The 19,432-nt window shown below is 39.7% G+C and overlaps 2 protein-coding genes across 5 annotated transcripts in view; both read left to right on the top strand.

Moving 5' to 3' along the window:
* farp2 (FERM, RhoGEF and pleckstrin domain protein 2) overlaps positions 1 to 1,447 on the top strand; it is a 33,465-nt gene extending 32,018 nt beyond the window's left edge. For all 3 annotated transcript variants that reach the window (XM_085150138.1, XM_085150137.1, XM_085150136.1), the window contains one exon: positions 17 to 1,447. In XM_085150138.1, the coding sequence (XP_085006264.1) occupies positions 17 to 110 (94 nt within the window). In that variant the 3' untranslated portion in view covers positions 111 to 1,447. The remainder of the gene's footprint in view (positions 1 to 16) is intronic.
* A 5,339-nt stretch (positions 1,448 to 6,786) lies between these two features.
* Positions 6,787 to 18,872, top strand: boka (BCL2 family apoptosis regulator BOK a). 2 transcript variants are annotated; one of them, XM_085150151.1, is made up of 5 exons: positions 6,787 to 6,976; positions 7,206 to 7,538; positions 10,079 to 10,207; positions 12,090 to 12,253; positions 16,910 to 18,872. In XM_085150151.1, the coding sequence occupies exons 2-5, from the start codon at positions 7,325 to 7,327 to the stop codon at positions 17,033 to 17,035; spliced, it is 633 nt and encodes a 210-aa protein (XP_085006277.1). In that variant the 5' UTR covers positions 6,787 to 6,976; positions 7,206 to 7,324; the 3' UTR covers positions 17,036 to 18,872. The 2 variants fall into 2 exon arrangements, with proteins under 2 accessions (XP_085006277.1, XP_085006276.1); XM_085150150.1 differs by having other exon boundaries at positions 7,203 to 7,538.
* Positions 18,873 to 19,432: the final 560 nt, after the last annotated feature.

Raw genomic sequence — 19,432 nt, 5'->3', positions numbered from 1 at the left:
TGTCTGCTCTTCACAGATGGATGGAGGTGATCAAAAGTGCAGCAAGCACTACAGGCAGGATGAGCCTCCTCATACCTAAAGGAGGTCCCATGGAGATCAACGGAAACTGAAATGAGCGTCGTGTATCTGGAGGCTGGGCCTCTGGGGCATCAGAGACTTGTCGTTGTCATTTCTATGTGAAATAGACATTTAAACATTAACAAATGAAAGATACTGCCAGTTTCAAGTGTTAACATTTTTCTTCTTGATTCTAATGGTCTCTGCATTTTGCTTGATTAATGATGTAAATGGTAACATTTTTCCCACTATACAGGATATAATGAAAGGGAGAGGTGTACATTATGAGCTTTTTTTTTTTCCTGCATATGTTGTGTTCTTGTTTCTTTGATTGCATAGACTGATGGGAGATGCTGTTTTTATGGGACCAACACAAAGGGCTTAAATTCAGGTTTTCTGAAGGACTGAAGCTTTACTGGGTACAGTACTGTACCGGGACTGACTGGGATACAGATGAAATACAGTATGTGGGGAAATGAAGGTACTGTAAATTGTATGTGCTCTCTAAACTGTACTTTGAAAGCGCTGAGGGCATTAGCGAGGAAGAGGTGAACGGGAAGGTAATGAGATGCTGAAGCAAGTGGGAGACTCGAAGATTTGGGAAGTTTTAGGGAATTCACGCTGCTGCGAGGAATTGGGATTTGTTGTGAGCATTATTTGTTTCTATACTCTGAGGCCAGACCTGATTGCTTTATTTGCTCTGAGTGGGAGAATGCAATCAGTGTTTGAAACTTTTAAAAGGGAGCTGTTGTGTTTTATGCGCCTGGTTAGTTAGGCAGCGTTAAGGTCAGTCTGGTGCTACAGTTCTCTCTTTTAATATCTCATGTTTCCTGTTTTTATGACCCATAGGGATTAACTACTTGAGGACATGCTGCGCAACAATTTTTTTTCTAGTGTTTACTTTGTGAAATTTGCAGATTTTCCTTCTAAAAGCTAAAGAGAACATATTTTTAAGTAATCGTTTGAGGATGACTTGCCACATGTCAGACTTTTACACGAATGGGAGCTGCACAGATAATGTAGCGTTTTACATGAATCCATGGTATTATTTGGTTTATATATTTTTAAGAAGACTGGAATCTTGTCACTCTGTGTGTGATGTGTTTATATATATTTTTTTGTGTGTGTTTGTGGTGAAGCCAAGCGTGCAGTTCTACTTGCACCTCCCTCCCCGCCTCTGGAGCTTAAAGAGAAAGTGATGATGGAGGTAATCTCCGAACCATCAGGCATTCTGTGCGAGTAAGAGGCAGACTCTGCTGCACACTTAACCAGTATGTTATTCCTATTTATTGTGTAGGATGTCGTCAGGGCCAGGCTCCTGAATACACTCATGTAGTCTTCATGTTATTCCATTTAAAAACCTAACAAATAAAGCATAATTTGAATCAGACTCCTTGTGGCTTTGTGCTTTGATGCCCGTTTACTACTTTACGTTTAAGACATCAGTTATATGTATTTGGTTCAGTTGACCTAATAAAGTTTGCCTCATTTACTGTCATGTGTATATTGTTTCAATGGTGAATGCTCAACTTAAAAATACCTAAATGTTTTCAAAAGATATGCTGTGGGCACAGAAGGCTCTCCCACCTAATGATTTTTCTTGTTTAATCTTTATTTACCCAGGAAGTCTTAATCTCTTTTGCTGTCAAGATAAGCAGCATGGACCCAAGTACACATTGCATTTTCAAAGCAACTGAATTTACTTTTTCTGAAGATGTGAACTTCAAAGAAATTAACATCGCTGCAATAAACAGCCACCTGAGCTTCATATTCATATGGCTGAGAAATCCTGTGCAAGTATGAGAGCATGCACAATCTGTATAGATGTCTCCAACCAAGGTGGAGCTTTGGCTCTGTTTTTAAAAAAAACAAACAAATTAAAAAAAAAAAAATCACCATTCTGCTGTTCAAACCCTCTTTCAAAAATCAACCGTTAAGGAAGAAAGGCTTTAAAGGAGGAAGAGGAGGACCACAATTATTTATTTTAGATGCAGGATGAACTCCGGGGCTGCCCCAAGGCTGAATACAAGATAAATTTAAATTATTTTTAACACTGCATCATGCAAATCTACTGCAATAACCCCCAAGAAATTAGCATAATAGTTCCCCTTTATGATCATCTCTAGACAAGTTGCACAAAATCTTCACTTCCTATAAAAGTCAGCCCGTCTTTATGCAACACTAACATTTGACCAGACTAGCTTTTGAAAGCATTGAAAGAAATTCTTCATTTGTCTCTGAAATTACTTTATTAAATAGAGTGGAACTTATCTAATAATGGTTTTCTTGTAGGGTCTAAGTACATTTTAATATCTCAGATCTGTTGCTTTACATAATGAATATTAGATAAAACCTTAAGGTCACATATGACTACTTGTAAAAATTTAATATAAAAACATAAGGAGGCATTTAACTGTACATAAAACCAGACAAAAAGCATCTAAAGTGTTGGGATGAGAAGAGGTTTCACTTGCATGTTGCCTAGTTAAGTGCACATTATCCCACAAGTAACCAAACAGAAAAATGTGTCAAGTTTCACTGAGTAATTTCAAAATACAGGTATCATTTATAGAACTGACATACAGTGGGGCAAAAAAGTATTTAGTCAGCCACCGATTGTGCAAGTTCCCCCACTTAAAATGATGACAGAGGTCAGTAATTTGCACCAGAGGTACACTTCAACTGTGAGAGACAGAATGTGAAAAAAAAATCCATGAATTCACATGGTAGGATTTGTAAAGAATTTATTTGTAAATCAGGGTGGAAAATAAGTATTTGGTCACCTCAAACAAGGAAAATCCCTGGCTCTCACAGACCTGTAACGTCTTCTGTAAGAAGCTTTTCTGTCCCCCACTCGTTACCTGTATGAATGGCACCTGTTTGACCTCATCATCTGTATAAAAGACACCTGTCCACAGCCTCAACCAGTCAGACTCCAAACTCCGCCATGGCCAAGACCAAAGAGCTTTCGAAGGACACCAGGAAAAGAATTGTAGACCTGCACCAGACTGGGAAGAGTGAATCTACAATAGGCAAGCAGCTTGGTGTGAAAAAATCAACTGTGGGAGCAATCATCAGAAAATGGAAGACATACAAGACCACTGATAATCTCCCTCGATCTGGGGCTCCACGCAAGATCTCATCCCGTGGGGTCAAAATGATCATGAGAACGGTGAGCAAAGATCCCAGAACCACACGGGGGGACCTGGTGAATGACCTGCAGAGAGCTGGGACCAAAGTAACAAAGGTCACCATCAGTAACACACTACAACGGCAGGGAATCAAATCCTGCAGTGCCAGACGTGTTCCGCTGCTGAAGCCAGTGCATGTCCAGGCCCGTCTGAAGTTTGCCAGAGAGCACATGGATGATACAGCAGAGGATTGGGAGAATGTCATGTGGTCAGATGAAACCAAAGTAGAACTTTTTGGTATAAACTCAACTCGTCGTGTTTGGAGGAAGAAGAATACTGAGTTGCATCCCAAGAACACCATACCTACTGTGAAGCATGGGGGTGGAAACATCATGCTATGGGGCTGTTTTTCTGCCAAGGGGACAGGACGACTGATCCGTGTTAAGGACAGAATGAATGGGGCCAAGTATCGTGAGATTTTGAGCCAAAACCTCCTTCCATCAGTGAGAACTTTGAAGATGAAACGAGGCTGGGTCTTCCAACATGACAATGATCCAAAACACACCGCCCGGGCAACAAAGGAGTGGCTCCGTAAGAAGCATTTGAAAGTCCTGGAGTGGCCTAGCCAGTCTCCAGACCTCAACCCCATAGAAAATCTGTGGCGGGAGTTGAAAGTCCGTGTTGCTCGGCGACAGCCCCAAAACATCACTGCTCTTGAGAAGATCTGCATGGAGGAATGGGCCAAAATACCAGCTACTGTGTGTGCAAACCTGGTAAAGACCTATAGTAAACGTTTGACCTCTGTTATTGCCAACAAAGGTTATGTTACAAAGTATTGAGTTGTATTTTTGTTATTGACCAAATACTTATTTTCCACCCTGATTTACGAATAAATTCTTTACAAATCCTACCATGTGAATTCATGGATTTTTTTTTCACATTCTGTCTCTCACAGTTGAAGTGTACCTCTGGTGCAAATTACTGACCTCTGTCATCATTTTAAGTGGGGGAACTTGCACAATCGGTGGCTGACTAAATACTTTTTTGCCCCACTGTAATTTATATGTACAAAACAAAATGTTTTAGTCTTGATTTGAGACTGAGACTGTCAGAAAATAAACACACAAAATTAAAACTAGCGTGACAAACTAGTTCCCCACAGCTACGCTGATCACGGCATGTATTTTCTCATATTAACTGCTGGATCTTATGCCAGACTTGGCTGAGCGAGACGACTTTGAAACATGCAGAATTTCATAGTTTGGATTTCAAGGAACGAGCCACATCCCCCATTAATCAAATTAAGCATTTGCTCATGTATAGATAGGATAATGAGGTTAAACAACATATTTAAGAAAATGCCAAAGAGGAATAGTGAGCTGGAAGTGTAGCCTTTACTTTACACCTGACTGTACAGCAGTATTGATGAGACTGCTGCTCACCTGAGAAATAGCATCAGATCTGCACAGCTTGCATAACCTGAACCACAACGACGGTAAAATGTATACACTTTGTGCTGGACTTTTTGAAGATAAGAGAAATCAGCCTTCTCCCTGTTCAGGGTGAGACTCGCAGTTTGGGGAGTTGTTGTTTTTTTTATGTCTCGTGTATTACAGAGGATCTGCAAAAAATAATCCCAGTCAGTCATAAACAAAGCAGGGCATTCCTCAGGCTTGTCCAAACAGCACTGAGCAGTGGGTGTGGTGTCTTCCCCAGAAATGCTGATACTGCTCGTCTGCCAAGCTGATGTGTTCAAACATTTTTCTGCTGGGGAGTGGTGAAGGCGTGTCTCCTTTACTTTTCAGACAACAATGTGCCTCCACTTCAGAAGGGTCTTTGTGGCTGTCAGTAATGATGACTGAATTAGTTCTTGTTTGATTACCTTTGTCGCTAAGTTTTTTTTCATTTTCTTCACTTCACAACCTTTATCTGCATTAACACAGAGTTCTAAGATTACAGCTTCTGATTTCTGCCTTGATAAACTGAGTAAAGTTGTGCACCGTGTTGCTTTCTTTATCACGGCTAACTCTTATCTGTGCTGGACGACTGTGTCACAGAGGGTTCCCATAAAAAAGCGACCTCCCTCATTTGAAGTACATTATGAAAAAGGCGGACACCGTGTGACTTTGAGCTTATCTCCTCCTGTGAAATGTACAACAACAGCTGTGAGTCCACCACAACCACCCAGCCCCTATTTGGTTTAAAGGAATGATTTACTTATGTAAGAAATGTGTGCCAACCTGTTTTCTTGCTGAGCTGGACAAGACGCTTGACGTGAACCAAGCTTTGTGTTTGTCGTAGCCAGAAACAAATCATATATATTCCCATTACTGGACATACTCCAGTCGATGACGATACTGCCTGCCACTTCTGGCTGTGAGATCTCTAGACAAATAACCAAATCAACACTTTGTGCACTCAATTAAAGATTAGAATGACTTTGTAGTATGTTGTACTGACAATCTGATATATAGTTTTATGTGAAAATGGCTCTAGTGAGTGCTAATGTTATCTTGGACACGGCAAGGCTAGCCCTTTCTCAGACTAAGCCAAACAGGCACAAGTGTTATCAACTTCCAGATAAATAAATATGTTTAATATCAAATATCAAACTCCTCCTTCAGCCTTCAGTGCAACAAAAGTGTTAAAAGGCCCGAGAAAGAGAGATCCCATTTATCTCATATTGCCTTCTCTAAACTGGTTTCTTTAAAATCCAGAACTGAATGTCAAGTCTTCTCTTCACATCCAAAGTCCTGAATGATCATGTAGCATCATATTATCCCAACATAGATCTTTGCCCTTTGACCGCAGGCTTACTTGTGGCTTGTAGATATTTGTAACAGTACAATCAGAGGCAGAGCCTTCGGTTTTCAGGCCCCTCTTCACTGGAACAAGCCCCCACTTTGGATTCAGGAGGCAGACACCTACTAGCCTTCAAACTTTCCTTTTTGATGAAGCATAGAGTTAAGTTTGGATCAGGTGACCATAAACCCTGAGTATTTGTGTTCCACTCACCTCTTTTAACTCCTCGTGCATTTATATCCCACTGTTGCATGTCATTAACATGCATGTGTGCTGCTGTCTTTAATACGCTGTCAGAAAGTCACGCGATTTAATGGTGGCTATTAAATGGGTTTGGCTTTGTTGTGAAAGAAAAATTGTGTGCAGTAAAAGATTACATCACATAATACAGCAAAAAAAAAAGAAAAAAAATACTGCTTTCATCATGTCCATTTTCATTTTCTAATCTGAGACAGAGGGCTTTTTATTAACATTTTACTGTTGAACTGCCTCTAATCTCTTCACAACCTGCTTTCAGTTAACTAAATACCGCTCTCATGTTCCAGTATGATCCCACACTTGATTTAACCACGCACGTTTTGTTTTCATTTAAACTACATTAAATGCTTCATTGCTTTCCGCAAATCAGAACTACTTAAGTTTAAATTACAATTTTTCTTGTAGACACACCTTTAATAAAAACAGTTGTTGATTAACAGCTGAGACACAATTGGGTCATGTCCTGTATGTGTGTCTTTTATATGAGGTGGGACGGGGGCAGAGGGGCGGTGCTTGTGTTGCTACAGCTTATCTCCGCCTTTCACTCCACAATAAGTTCCCTTAGAAGGAAAGCCTGCCTGCTGACTGTAAACTGGAAAGCATTTTTTACACTCAGCGTGGCAGTAACTCATTAAACGTCAGTGAAAACATTTTCTACTCACCGCGAGATTAAAATGCAGCACACTTAGGATGTCGGGGTTTTTTACCTTCTCGACATAGTACTTCGGGTAAGTGCGCTTGAATGATGTTTGATGCCCGCACACCTTTAAGGATTCATACACAACTTTTCAGGTATAGTGCCAAGCTTCTCCTTGAAGTCTCCATCCTGGGTTTTCGACAGACTTTGATTGCGTTTGGATCCTGGAGCTTTAACTAGGCTATCAAAAGATATTCACAACCTAATCCCCGTGTTTGTTCTGCAGGATAATCTCCACAAGTCTTCCTTTCTCTTAGCAGAGAGACGGGGCAGAAGGAGAAGGTTCGAAGAGGGGGCGTCCACTGGGGAGAAGCGGCCGCTGAGCGAGGCGGTGGAGGCGGTGAGGTGAGGAGGGCACTCAGAGGAGGGTGACGGGGGCATGGAGATGTTGCGTCGCTCCTCTGTGTTTGCCTCTGAAGTGTTTGACCGCTCGCCCACCGACAAGGAGCTGGTGTCCCAAGCCAAAGCACTGTGCAGGGAATACATCCACTCCAGGCTGAACCGTGCCGGGATCGGCTGGTCCAAGCCTGAACACGGACTGGCGGCATCAGGTGGGACACTGGGAGAGATATCGTCGGTCCTGCTGTGGCTGGGTAAGTTTTCGGGAAACGTTCGTGCGTTTTTTGCGCACAATAGTACACTTAATTCAAACAGAGACCCGCGATCACCTTCAAATGTGTGTTTAATATTCAAAAATGTGTCATATTCCTGGTAAATCCTAATATGGTTTCCGAGAGCGCTGAGTTCACCTTTCACGTTTTTGTGCAGCCAAATGCCACAATATTCTATCTTCTATAGAATATATCTATATTTTTTACTCATTTAAATGGCCAGATTGGGATTTATGATAAAGATATGTCTTTATTTTATATTTATACTTATAAATAAATAAACACGTAAACGACTTTATCGGAGAACACCTTTATTATTTAGAGAATCATGACGTGATTCCCAGGAATCACCATAATAAAGCTAAGGTCACCGTTTAGTTTGCGTAATATTTTTCTTTCTGGATGCTGGCCCAGTATAAAAACTGGTGTGGTGGATTTCCTTCCTCTGGGAGGATTCCTTTACCATGCGTGGGCAACTTCCCACCTCCAGATAATTCACTGGAAGTTCATGTTGAAACGCGGCTGCTCAGCTTTGAAAATCCTGGAGGGGGTACACTGTTGCTAAATAGTGAAATTGAACAAAACCACTTGTACCCTTCTAAGAATAGAGTTACAAAACACTTCGACAATAATGAGACTTTTTTCATAAATAGTTCACCTTTTTTGATAGCAGACTAATATCTGGCAAAATAACAGAAAAACTCCAAACAGGGAGGACCAGTCTAGCCATGTTCTGACCAAACTCACTTAATTCCAGCATCTTAAAAGCTCACTAACTGATATGTCATATCTGGTTTGTTTAATCTCAACAAAAACTATGTTGTGTAAAAACATTTATGTCACAGAGGGTTTTTTTTGGCCGGGTCAGAGACTCCAGGATGTTATTGGTATCTTTGGAAAGTTTAGCTCTTTTCCTCTGCCTTCAGTCTTTCTACAGTGCTCAGTTAATACTTTCACTAAAGTGTTTACTGTTAAAAGGGTTCCATTAAGATTCAAAGAGATGATAAATCCGTGTTTTATCACCGGGCAGTGTCCCTTTGTTTCTTAGTCAGATCCGGTGCTTGGCTGTCATACCCTGATTTAAAATACAAAGATGGGAACAGCCAATGAATGTATGTAACAGATAGAAACAGCTTCTGGGTTGGAAAAGTCAGACCAACACAGAAGTGCTTTAAACCTGATTCTTTTGAACAGTCGTCTGGTTCTATAGAAATCTATGAGAAAATGTCTCCGCTGCTCTCTGCACCTATGACTTCTACAAACGCTTTCCTAATGTGTTTATGAATTCAATCCCTAGTTTCAATTCTTAGTAAATACAACATGATGTTCATTAGGTAAATTATGGTCCACACTGGAGTCCAAAGGGGCAGTAAAGCGTGATATCCTTTAGGGCATGGCTGTGTTGTGATTGTCACTTCTTGCTTGTGACGGTGAAAATGCTAAAGTTGAGGCTTCACAACTTCACCAAAGAAGTTCTGAAAACTCAAAAACGGACTGACTGGCTTAATAGGGGGTTGCCTGCGAGATAGTCCAAGCTCAGCTCAACGCTGTTGTTGCCTGTTAATATAAATTTTACACTGTAAACATTTTTTTTTCAATTTTCCTTATTTCTTTGATAGAAGAGGTTGAGTCTGTAGATTAGATTTTTTACAGTGTCTTAATTGCAGTAAAATATCTTTCTGTGAGTATTAGGGAATGACATACGGGACACTTTACTGCATGCACCAAGATGGTTTCACACCTCAGGTGAGCAGGCCATTTTCAGGACCAGCCTCCTGACTACCGGTCAAACCAGCTGCTTCTTATAAACACGTGACTTCCTGTTTTGATGTAGCTACACTCCCTATTTGTCATTTGTCTCGCTATTTGTCATCATTATTATTTAAAAACAGTTCCATGGAAGGAGGCCCTGTTGTGAAGTCTTAACCGACCAATTAGCCCACATTAGCAGAATGTAGGCTAACCAGCAGTTTATTGTTGATATCAAAACCACTGTATGAGTAATTAAAGAACATTATTATTGTTTCCTTTCAATTAGGCCGCATAATTTAAACTATTTTAGTTTTTTTTGGCCAGAAGTAGATTTGCATTCAGTGAGGTCAATTTCAGCCATTTTCAGGAACAACATGATTAAGGAAATGGGTATCTTTACATTGGGTTCAACTTCACAGTGACATTGTTCATGTTTAATATATGATCTTTGCTCTTTGACCAAGCCAGGGTGTCTAACTGAGCAAAAGTGCTTCCCCAGTAAATCAAAACAATTGACAACATTTTTCCAATTAGATCAAATACAAAGTATTTTGTAAAATGCAAAGTATTTTATTCAGTAATATCTCTCAAAAGTCATATCTTTTATACGGCATTATCTAAGGTGGTCAAAATTGCCTTTATTAGCCATATGACTAGCTACTGGATGAGATAGCTGTGGCTTATAATGTGTAATAGTTACTTTTAAAAGCCTTTGAGAGTTTTTTAAAGTGAGAGCTTTGACTGAGTTTGCTTTCTCTTGTTTTGGACAGGCGATGAGTTGGAGTACCTTCGTCCCAATGTGTACCGTAACGTCGCCCGACAGCTGAACATCACAGTGGCATCGGAGAGCGTGGTGTCCGACGCCTTCCTGGCTGTCGCTGCAGACATTTTCTCCACAGGTAGGTCAAAATCTGGAAAATCAAGCCGTGTAGATCTGCATCACAGGAACTAATGTTGGTGCTTTCTTAACTGGTCTAACCTGTACTAACCTGTACTTCAAAATGAAAAAAGGGAACGTATTTTGGTTATCACTGGGAAGGAGGAAGCCTGAGACAGACAAAATAAAGATGTACTGAAAGTTTGGAGAACTGAGTTACTTTACTTATTTTTACAAATTGCAAATGGCTAAAACGTTTTGTATAAGTGATAATGCCGCCTGTTGTCGTGTAAACACTTCTTATTTAGGCTCACCACAGGATTCTCCATTAGTGAGAGACATTTTTAGGGCTGCCATTATCCCCCTCAAATGAAAGGAGCTGGAGGGAAAACATTCAGTCCATATTAGGTTAACATGATGGTGGAGCGAGTGATTGTTACAGACAGTTTGGACCCCACCCAAGGAGTTCAGACATGAGTCCCAGCTGGGTTATTCTTCAGGGAACTTTAACAAAGCAGTCTGATGAAAAGGTAATGAACAGTTGGCTGGAGACGAGAGAAAATCCAGTCAGTCTGGTCCTCAGTAAAGTTCAGAGTTACTTAGTAATTCAAATGTAGCGAACTTAAAGATTATCTGCCTTAATTCTCACAGTTCACAACTGATTATGATAACTTACAAAGGGAATTCAATACCACGAGCAAAAAAGGGGAAAAAAAGGTCTCACGTCACAGTCTCATGTTGAAAACTTGCGTATCAGTGAATACAGTGTAAACATGGACAAACCGCAGTGCCGACAGAAGAAGAGAACAAAGAGGAAGTCCTGAGCAACAGCAGATTATGACCACAAACTTGTGTAATCTGCACGAGCACAGTTAGAAATGTCATTTGGCTTTCCGCACGACAAAGATAAACTACAGCGGCAATATGTCCAGGCATCGTAACGCAACCCGCGCAACAGTGTAGCTGTAGTCATTTAGTCATGTAGTCGACACACACACAGACTACACGACTACACTGTTACAATTTCCATTTCCTGTAGTACTAAGTATATATTAATTATATAAAAGTAAACATAGATAATAATATAATAATAGATATTTTAGACCCCTTCTGATGTTGTGTGTCTTATTGTAAAAGTAACCACAAGTGAAAGCCTTATTTAACTCCAGCTGATTTTCTCATTCACAGCACCTAAAACTTACATAGTGTTGTTTTTGTAGCAGCAGGGAGATCATACTTGGTTTACTTCCTATCGAGTATCGAGTACAGCTTAATTTCCATTATATTTTACCTTCATACCTTCATGTCCTTTTCAAACATTTAAAATCTTTCTGAACAGTTCAAAAAAACTACATTCCTGACCTATCAGATGTTGATAGTAGTATGAAATATGCAGAAACTTTTAGAGTATCATCCTGCCAGTTTCCAGATTTCCTCTTCAAAGAGATCAGACGACAGTTAGAGGAGATGGATGAAGCCGGGGCTCGGTTTGTATGTGTTGGACATATAAACACGACAAAAATAGTCCGAAGCACTGACTGTAAATGGTGTGGCGGCAGAAAGCTCTACTGAGCGCGCAAGCTTAGTTGGAGAAATGATGTGCTCACTAATCTAGCGAGGCATTCTGCCTGCCGTCCCAGATCTGGTGTTTGGGTTTTCCCCGTTGTGGGACAGAAAGGCATGCAGGCCTCCTGCTGAGATTGAATAATTTGTTCATCCACCTTTAAAGAAAGCTGCTGACAGACACATTTGCTGAATTAAATCCTACTGCAGTTATTCAAGTGGAGAGCAGGGTCTCTCCATTTATGAAACAATGACTTTCAGTATGTGCTCACACAACAGACAGCAGGACATTGATGCTTGAATAGGTTTAAGTAAAGATGTGGTTTATTTTCTCTCATAAGGTGTGACATGGGGAAAGGTGGTTTCCTTGTACGCTGTGGCGGGAGCCTTGGCGGTGGACTGTGTACGCCATGGTCATCCAGCAATGGTCCATATCATTGTCGACTGCATGGGGGAGTTTGTCCGCAAGAGCCTGACTTCCTGGTTAAAAAAGAGAGGAGGCTGGGTAAGGATGACTTATTATTACTTGTTTGTATGTTTCCGTAAGCGTGTGTTAGTCTGTATGAATGTAGGACTATGTGGCAGCTATGAGACAAGTAACTGAAAATGAATAGCCGGCATCTGTGGGTTCGGTTAAGTGTCAGTAAGAGCTCATAAAACCAAAGAAGAGAGGAAGCCATCAGCTAGTCTAGTCTGTTAAGTTAATGCAGTTCCCCACAATGACTATAACTTTAACCAACCACAGCCTGCTTATGTGTTGTGGTTTCTCTTTGCCGCTCTTTTCAGTCTTCTTTTTCCCCCGGGCAAAACAGATGACTGCCCCTCCCTGATCCCGATTCTACTGAAGCTCTCTTCCTGATAAAACGGAGTTCTTCCTTCTTACTGTCACCAGTTGCTTGCTCATTTATAATCATCTGATTGTTGCATTCTTTCTCCGATGTTGTAACAACTTTTTCTTCCAATATAAAGTGCCCTGAGACAACTATTGTTACCTAGTGCAATATTTCAATGTATTATTTCATATTTAGCTCTTCCATTACTAAAATGGCTTTCCTAAATGCAAAGTAAGACCTCTGTTACATATTCAGGTATCTGTGTATGTACATTAGGAAACTCTCCCTCCACATATGCTGAGAAATATTTTATTCTTTGTAAAAATGTACTGAACTGAGACGGTGAACGTGTAGAAGGGATTTATGGCTGCTGTAAAAATAGTGCTCACCTTCCCCTTTTCCCACGCTATGTGTGATTTACTTACATGCAGTCAGAAACTTTGCTTTAGGCTGTTCGAGCAGGGTTGAAATTGAAACTGGAGCTTTGTGTGGACATGTAACTTCAGAGTCCCGCTTTTCAGTTTTGTGCTTTGAGTTGACGTGAGGCAATTTTTCCTTTCTTTTCACTCAGCCTTCGTGATACATTTCAGTTCATCACGTGCAGGTCTTTTCTATTTGTCATACACCGACAAATGTTAATGAACAGTTGCATGTTTTCAGAAGCTTTCTGAAGATTTACCGAGCTCAGGATTTTTACTGACAGCTTGATCTCACATTTTCACTGAGAGCGCACACCCTCCTGTGCTGGGCGTGGTGGTTATCAATCGCAACGTGTGTGTCTGCGTGTGTGATTCAGCGTACAGGGATTTTTATTTCATTAGATAACAACTTTATTGAAGCAAATAGGGTTTATTTTAAAGAAAGACAGCACATGCACACTTTTAAATCTAAATAGTCCCTCTGAAGCAGCATTTTCTTATCATTCATTCCAAGCTGCTGCTGGCCTACCTGGCTCAACCTCACTGCTTTGTGTTTTCACTCACAGCTCTTCCTTTTTTTGAACTTTTTGGCATCCAGGTCAACTATAGTGGATACATAAGGTCAGTTACTCCTAAGGCCCTAGCAGAGTAATCTCAACTGATCACATTAATTGTGGGCCAAAATCAGTTTTAAATGAAAACATTTTTGTTGGTCAAATAAACTTAAGAATTCCCTTAACCCTTTCACACATGGTGGTCACTACAGTGGCCAGCTATTCAAAGGCTATTTTCTTGTATTTGTGTCAGTTTTGATGGTATACATGCACATAAACCACTACACTGGACACATCCCATACCCTGCCACCCACTGGGCGTTTAATGTTACCATAGATGTATGACGTGTTTCATTGTAATTGTTATTTAACCCTGTCATGCATGAATTATGACAACCTCAATCAGGATTTTTTTTCTTAAGTTTTTCTTAAGTTTCTTCTTTTCTTTTCATGCCTAAAGATGAATAAAAATGTTGATTGAGGTTGTCATAATTCATGCATGAAAAGGTTAAAGCTTGCCGAAAGTCTGACTGTTTGACTTTTGATTTTAACGTTTTTTGATTTTAACCTTGATTTTTTTTATTTTTTCTGTGTGTGTGTGTGTGTGTGTGTGTGTGTGTGTGTGTGTGTGTGTGTGTGTGTGTGTGTGTGTGTGTGTGTGTGTGTGTGTGTGTGTGTGTGTGTGTGTGTGTGTGTGTGTGTGTGTGTGTGTGTGTGTGTGTGTGTGTGTGTGTGTGTGTCTTTTGTTTTTTTTGTCTTTTATGCGATCTGCTTTGGCTCAATTGAAGTTAAACCAAAAAGATTGTATTTAATACTTTAAATTAAATTCATTTCAAAAATAACATTTTTGTTTTATTTAGCTGTGATGAAGTTCGTCACAACAGTAGCAGAGGCTGGGAGGAAACAAATCAGCAAAGCTAACTATATTTCATTGTTATTAATCCTCTCAGTGCTTGTCGGCCTAATTTTAAAACAGCATGTTTTAAACCTGTGATTGGTGTGTCATATCGTGTTACACCCACCCAGATCAGATTTGCAATATCCTTTTGTTTTAAAATAACTCAAATTCTTTGTTTACAAAAAATGGAAAAACCTGGAACAAATGGTTCAGACAGAAAGGGGATGATCTTCTGCAGAATTGTGTTTATAGGAATAGCCTATCTGATAAAGTCCTGGACAAACATTAGTGTGTGAAATGGAACGATGCCTGACAACGTGCCTCTGTCCACGTTCTGCTCTGCTGGAAAGAGCACATTAATGCCTTTCCAGCAGAGCGAACCACAGGCCCGTGCGATCTGAAACATGGCACCCGAGCCTGTTTTGTTCAGAGAGAAGTGGAGTGTGACAAAATGGAGAGCGATGCATTGTATAACTGACCTCCTGAGTACAAATGAGTGACCTGTTTTTCACTCTAACCCAGAGACGTCTGCTCTGACAGATGATGTCAGTGTGTGGGGAAAACCTAAATAACGTTGTGTGACTGGGAGAAGCGGCAGGAGCTGAAGGAGGAGAAGTGTTTAGTGTCAGAGCTGACACTAAACTGCACTCTCTGTGGTATTTCATTGTCTGTAAAAGTCTGAGGAGATGGCCTCGTATTGTAAGCAGTGCTCAGAATTAAGTGTGGGCTCTGGCTTTAAAATGGCATTCTTGTGGGCTAGCTGCATATCTGCAGATTGTCAGATTAGTGGAAAATGAAGGACACATGTTGAAATTGTAAGGTCTTCTTGTGTCTGTTAAACCCTGTGAGAACCAAGTCATCATTCACGAAGAGAAACTCTAACCATCTGTTTTGGGGGGAAAAAAAAGTAAAAATTAGCTTTTGATGTGTGTCAGTCAGAAGGTTTACTTTCTTCTATTCTATTTATTTTTGTCCCCTGATTACCAAGACTTGGGAGAACAGCTTTCAAAAATAACATACTCTCACAGCCCGGGGACAGTGCAACTTAGACTTCAGAGGGTTAAAACAATAGACTGTAAATAAACGATGGATATAGCCACCGTGACATCATGATATGTGAAATTCTGCTATGAAAGAAAACTTAACAGCCACTGACAGCTTTGATTTTTTTGAGCTAGAGGTGTATTGTGCCAGGTTATTGGTTAAAGTTAGTTAGCTGATTAGCAATCAACTGAAAAACAAGTCAGCTTTATAGCACTAGAAATGCTGTTCATAGCCTTCTCCAAAACAGTTTGGCCCTCTATGGACAGTGTTTAGTTCAAACTCTTAACTTTCCTCTGCCTTATTTCAACTGTCTCATCCTCATGATATTAGCCCTCAGTGTGTGAGTGTGTTGTCTCTCCTTTGTGTTTTGTCGGTATGTTGTCTTATGGACTTTGTATTTTTGGGACTGCTTATCAACTCTCTTAAAGGTGTGTTTTGTGTTTAGCGCTCCCTCACTTAGAGTTGGCTCCTGGGTTCTAAACCTGCATCATATGACAAGTATTTTATTAGTCTGCTACTTAAAATTAATAAGCAGGTATTTGTGTCTTTGCTTTGCACCCATATAGACAGTGAGGTCAAGTGCACTGTAACTTAAGAAAAGACCAGAAAATACAGCAATGCTGTAAAAGCACACAAAACACAATGAACGTTAAACAAAACAAAATAGAAAAAGGGAGTGTTATTGTTTCCCCAGAAACATTTCCAAGGTGTTTTGTTAGATTTTGTTGTTTTCTACTTCTGTTGTATTTCATGGAACTTCCTTTGTGTGGTTTTGCAGCATTTTCCTATTTGCTGGTACTTTTTTGAGTTGCAGTGTGTTTGACCTTTCAGGGCTACTGTACACACAGCATATGGATGCAGCTTGTTAAAAGCTAGCTTTAGCTAATAACTTAGCACTACAGTCTTTTATTCAAATACGTTCTCTTCTAGCTTCAAAATATTTACATGGTGACTTCAAAATGCCAAAACAAATGGTTGATGTTATCGTTGCTACATTCATTCTTTATATACAGTTCATGACTCACAGAAGATGCATCTGGAAGACACAAATATCTACTTGTTAGAGCTAAGTAACACAAAAAATACTTACATTTGACTCACCTAAGCAGTAGCACAAACTTCACAAACAGCTAAAACTGAGACATGTCACATGTTGAGTGGGCCGGATTAGTGATAAATTGATTATAACCATACAACAGGGGAATTATGTAAAAATAAATAAATCAATAAATAAATAAATCATTTGTACAGTTGTTATAAAGGGGGGAAATTGGCTCAAACTGTTTTCTGTATCAGGTGGTGAAGATGTTGATTTCTCCTGAAAAGTTGGATCTCTTGGTTGCTTTTTATTTTTAGCCACAAAGGTTGCCACTTGTGTGAAACTTATCTTTATTCCTCTGTGTCCCCCTGCAGGTGGATGTAACAAAGTGCGTGGTGAGCACTGACCCAAACTTCTGTTCGAACTGGCTGCTGTCTGCTGTCTGTGCCTTTGGACACTACCTGAAGACGGTCGTGCTACACCTCCTCCGCGAGAAGTGAAAGAAAAAGAGACACAGTGGATTGTGAGCACACTGCCCGGCACTGCACACCACCAACACCACTAAAGCACCCACTGCTTTGGAATATGTTTACACTTATTTGCACTGAGCCTCGTTGATGAACACCCACCCATTTCACAGACAGCGAACTTTCCTCGCGTCTTTGGCTTCCCCTTGTCTATTTATTATTAATGGTTATATAATGGCACACATCGGATGCAAACGTATAAAAACTGCATCTGTGAGCAAGTTTAGCTTTTCATTTTTCATCAAACTGCACAGCTTCCAGTCTTGGTGCCTGTTTTGCAGGTATTTGGCTGCTCCTAGTGGTACCAAATGGTAACTACTAGGCCTATACACAGAGAAGTCAACTCAGGATAATCCTGAGGCCATTCATGAGAACTTGGTATTAGAGGAAATCTACACTTTTTGCCTGGGCTGTAATAGTTCATGCTAGATAAAGAGAAAATTCAACATATTTTTGACCAACTAAGGACTGTACAAAATTCCTTGTTATCGAGGGATCAGAAAAAACATGGTTTGTGTATTTGTTTTTCTTTTGACTTTGCAGTCTGAAATGCTCAGAACAGCACATTCTCTGTTTCAGGCCTTTATTGTTCTTATCATGATTGGCAGCAGCTTTGACATTTTCTCTTCGTTCCTACAGTCACTCTTCAACATTGTTCTGAAAGCATTTAAAGTGACAGTTCGTCCCAATGTCAGATTGACAGATTTTCCTCTGGCCCTCTTATGCTGTATGTCAGTCTACATTATTCAGGCGTGAGTTGCTGTTTTTGGAGGTGACAGGTTTATATATGTCTGCTTTCACTTGAAAATAATAAAATTAAATGACAACGGCCCTTTGATGCTCAAAGCATCAAAAACTCAGCAGCAATGCCTCTTACGCTAAATCATCAGCCCTGTTTCACTATTTTCTTTTTACAAAATAAAATTTTACCATAGCATGAATATGTCATCATCGCTAATTCCAGCGATACAGTTAACAAATGTTAACTGTAAAAAAACAAACAAAAAACAGTTAACAAATGTAGAAAGAAAGTCAGTCTCTCATCAAACTGCTGACAACAAGGTTTGCAGATAGTTTTTTTTTTTTTTTTTTAAATGAGTAACCCTGTCATGATTTCTGCAAAACGATGCATGGTGTGCTGTTATCTTTAAAATGGCAAATGTGACCTTGACCTTGATGAAACAAATTTGGATGGAAACCCATTAGGTGATCATTGTGTTTAAGTGTGATTACATTCTGATCAATACTCCAGGAGGAGTAATCCTCACCGTGGCATAAGCTTGTTGGTTCTACAGTTGGATGAAACGGGTGGCATTGAGCCAAACTCTAGAAGGATCAATAAGACCATAGACCAGAGGGAATCAATGCAGTTTTGATTTTGGGGTGAAATGTACCTTTGTTATAAAAAGGGTAGACCATACATTTATTCTACCTGGTGAATCCATAGTAAACATTAAGATTACAAATGTTGAAGCTGAGATTAAGCTTTATCCCGAGTTATTTATGAATACTTTTTTATTAGGATATAAAATTAGAACATTTTAGTTTTTTTTAATGGGCTTTGATGCTTACACCAAGTCTCTATGTACAGCCCCTTAATTCATCTTCAGTGGTCACTGTGAGGGAGTTTGTTATATTGCTGAAAACTGCAGTGAGTTGCAACATGTTTTTTTCTGAGCACTTTCATTTCATGAGTAGAATTTATTCCATGAATAATTTCACTGTTTATATGGCATGTTAAATACATAAATGTTTGTGAATGGTCTTTGACTGTAAATGTGCAGACATAAATAAAATATTCTTAAAGCAATCTGTAAAGTCTGGAGCCATTAATGATGATTTTCAGCTGTTTTCCAAAGGAGGAGCGCTTGTAAACCCTGAATAAATGATTCCTCGTTACAAAGTATTAATTAGTGGTCTATGTGCATGAAATGAAAACACCTGTATTTACAGGGTTTTTTTCAGTGTTTATGTTTCAGTCTTTTTTGTTTCATATCCCAGGACTGATCTCTAGTTGTACATCATTTACTGAATTGTTTTCAAATGTAAACTTACTGTTGTATGTGTAGGCTGCAAAGAAACTGCATAAACACTGAAGGCTATTGTTACCGCTGAACCACATTCAGTGAAATATCTGTTAAACTCTTATAATAAATAAAGTCAGATTTTGGGGTCTTCATTCACAGGAAAACCTTTCAGAAAAGAATTGGCCTCATTTGACTTAATGTAAGCTGTTTACAGCCCATTCACCTACACTCTTCTATTGATAACACTACTACTACAATTTTCATCATTTATAAGTCTATATTTTCTATATAATCAATAAGCTAACAGTTGGGTTTATTTTTTTTAATTAGTTTCCATATAAAC

This window comes from Neolamprologus multifasciatus, chromosome 23 (genome assembly GCF_963576455.1).
Source record: "Neolamprologus multifasciatus chromosome 23, fNeoMul1.2, whole genome shotgun sequence".
NCBI lineage: Eukaryota > Metazoa > Chordata > Actinopteri > Cichliformes > Cichlidae > Neolamprologus > Neolamprologus multifasciatus.
The sequence above is the reverse complement of the archived record's forward strand: the minus strand, read 5'-3'. Positions and strand labels throughout refer to the sequence as shown.